The sequence below is a fragment of the Struthio camelus genome, chromosome 1 (assembly GCF_040807025.1).
Source record: "Struthio camelus isolate bStrCam1 chromosome 1, bStrCam1.hap1, whole genome shotgun sequence".
NCBI lineage: Eukaryota > Metazoa > Chordata > Aves > Struthioniformes > Struthionidae > Struthio > Struthio camelus.
Window position 1 is genome coordinate 191,157,343 of NC_090942.1, and position 2,533 is coordinate 191,159,875.

Below are 2,533 nucleotides of genomic sequence, written 5' to 3' on the forward strand. Positions count from 1 at the left end.
ATTGATGGTGCTGTCAATTTTAAGATTAAAAAACACGGCTGCCATCATATTTTTGTGGCCTCTTGTTAGCAAAGGTTACTGAGCATCCACTGGAAAAAGCTGCTCTTAGGGCCAGTTTCAAAAGTAATGACATTTTTTCATCCTTTAAAAATGTCTTACTAGGCATCTTTGAAAACTTGTCTCCAGCCCCATAATTTATTTTAATTAATTAATTTATTCTCTATCCTCGGAGATATTCAAAAGCTGTCTGGACACAGTCCTGGGCAGCTTGCTCTGGGTGACCCTGCTTGAGCAGGGGGGTTAGACTGGATGATATCCAGAGGTCCCTTCCACCCTCAGCCATCCTGTGATTCTGGTATTCGTTTACCTGTTGGTCAGCAAGGAAAGGACAATTCTGAGGTGTTCTTACATCTTAACTCTTTACATGTCTGTAAAAATGAGGTAGAGGGATAAAAGGAGAGTCAAGGTTTTTGCATAAAAGCTCGTGGTGTTGCCATAGCACTGGTAAATCTACTAGTGCCAGTATTCTCAGATTTTATGAACTATGTTTCTGGTGTATTCCCTACCTTCCAGTGTCAAGGAGGCAACACAGTTGATTGTGGGAACTTACTTCTTTGCTAGTTTCTGTTATCTAATGTAATTTAATTTGGACCTTGAATTTTGGTAATAATTCCGTGCATTTATGTTCCCTTTTCTATCAGTCCTGATAAAGCTTCTCCAAAACCCCTGTGTCATTTACCAACGGAGAGTGGCCTCTCGTGGAAGTCCTGGAGAAAGTGTTTTCACACAGACTTACTCAGTTTACTAAAGAAAACCCATGTCTGCTTGTGATCTGATGAACCACAACATGCAATGCACAAGGACTGACATAGATTGTACCACCCCACGAGTGAAACTGAGTGATGAGACATTTATCTTTATTGATGGCAAATGGGTGAACGAAATTTACCATCAGCCACCCTTTGCTTCCCACGAGAAGCACTTCAGCAAGAAGACACAGAGTGAATGGAGCATCTGGGAGGAGAATAGAGCACTCCTGGAGGAAAACAAAGTTCTCCGTATTGAAAACAGCATGCTGCAGGAAGAAAACAAGGCTCTTCGGTGCCTCCAGGCGCAGAATAAGACTGTCAAGGTCATTTATGATGACACTATTCATCAGGGCCTCCAGAAGGAAAAGAGGTCATTCCCAATCTTCCCAGACAGCAACATAGGCTTTCAGATCAGCCAAGATAACAAAGCTCTTCAGATTGTCCGGGGAAAGAACAGAGCTTTAGAGATCTTCCGGCAGCAGAATAAAGCTTTCCCCATCATTTGGAAAAACAAAAAAGCCATTGCAGTCCATGAAGAGAGCAAAGACACAAGCTCAGTTCTTCAGAAAGACACTCAAACTATCACAGATCCAGAAGAAGGTAACCCTGATCTAGCCCCCCAGCAGGAACACGAAGTGGGGAGCTCCAATCCAACCCAGAATGAGAAGAGTGCCCCAGCCATGCAGGGTGAGTATCCAATTGGCCAGGCCATCCAGAACTTATACCAAGCCCTCCAGGTCTTCCTGAAAGAGGACTATATTCCCTCTGGAGAGAAAAACTCCCTGAAAGAGGACTATGCTCCCTCTGGAGAGAAAAAGGACATTCAGATTCTCCAGGAGGAGAACAAAGTCTTCCAAGAAGAGAACAATAAATTGAGACTGCAGTTGAATGCCGTGAAAAACACTGTGTCAGATATTACAGCTCAAATGGAAATGCTGCAAAAAGAGCTCAGTGCCATCACTTCCCCAGTGTTCGAAGAAGCAGGACAAATACTGGCAAGTGAATATCAGCTTGGAGACATGTGAAACTTGCAGCTAAACCTGCTGGTTCAATTTCCTGTAAAGCACCTCTCCTTGTTTCAAGGAACTCAATAAAATCCCAGTGGAATCTGAAGAAAAAAACCAGCTGGTGAACATTGTGTTATTCTGAAACTTTCTTGTATCACTTGGATGCGTTTCCCCTTCTGATAACATGGGAGTGGGCAACTGTCATGAATTTGCCTAGTCCCAGAAAAACATGCTTTTCGGCATATTTTAAAAGTTTCTAATAATAAGGCTACATTTTCAACAGATAGCTCATGCTTTTCTCACTTAATCTGAGGTACCTTGGAACGGCCATATTTACCAGAGGGATAGGCACTTTCTGAAAACCAGGATTCCAACTGGGAGCTGAGTTTGGAGCCCTGTTGGTCCCTTTCTTTTGATGCCAAGCTCAGTGGCTGAACTATGTCTTCTGCGATGCACCAGCCTTACCTTTCTCACGTAGGCTAAGCAATGAATCATGGGAAATGTGGCCTCACGGAGGAGACAGGCCCATCGAAGAGAACGGGACACAGAAAACCAAACTACCTCTTCCATGAGGCACTATATACTAGCATAACCGCAGTGAAATATTTCCAATTAATGAAAAATAGTGACATTACCTGACAGGAGTTTTCTGTAAAAACTTCCCATGTTTTTTCAGAATGGAAATGCTAAGTGTTTTTTTGAAACTAACTAAGGCTT

The 2,533-nt window shown here is 42.8% G+C and overlaps 1 protein-coding gene across 1 annotated transcript; it reads left to right on the top strand.

The window, feature by feature from the left end:
• Positions 1-566: 566 nt before the first annotated feature.
• Positions 567-1,834, top strand: CBY2 (chibby family member 2). Its single transcript, XM_009682903.1, has one exon. It carries the CDS (start codon positions 818-820, stop codon positions 1,832-1,834), a length of 1,017 nt encoding a protein of 338 aa, XP_009681198.1. The 5' UTR covers positions 567-817.
• The last annotated feature ends 699 nt before the right edge of the window (positions 1,835-2,533 follow it).

What these genes read in the sequence shown, in the direction of transcription:
- CBY2 (XM_009682903.1), top strand. Translation starts at nt 818, where the DNA reads ATGTCTGCTTGTGATCTGATGAACCACAACATGCAATGCACAAGGACT.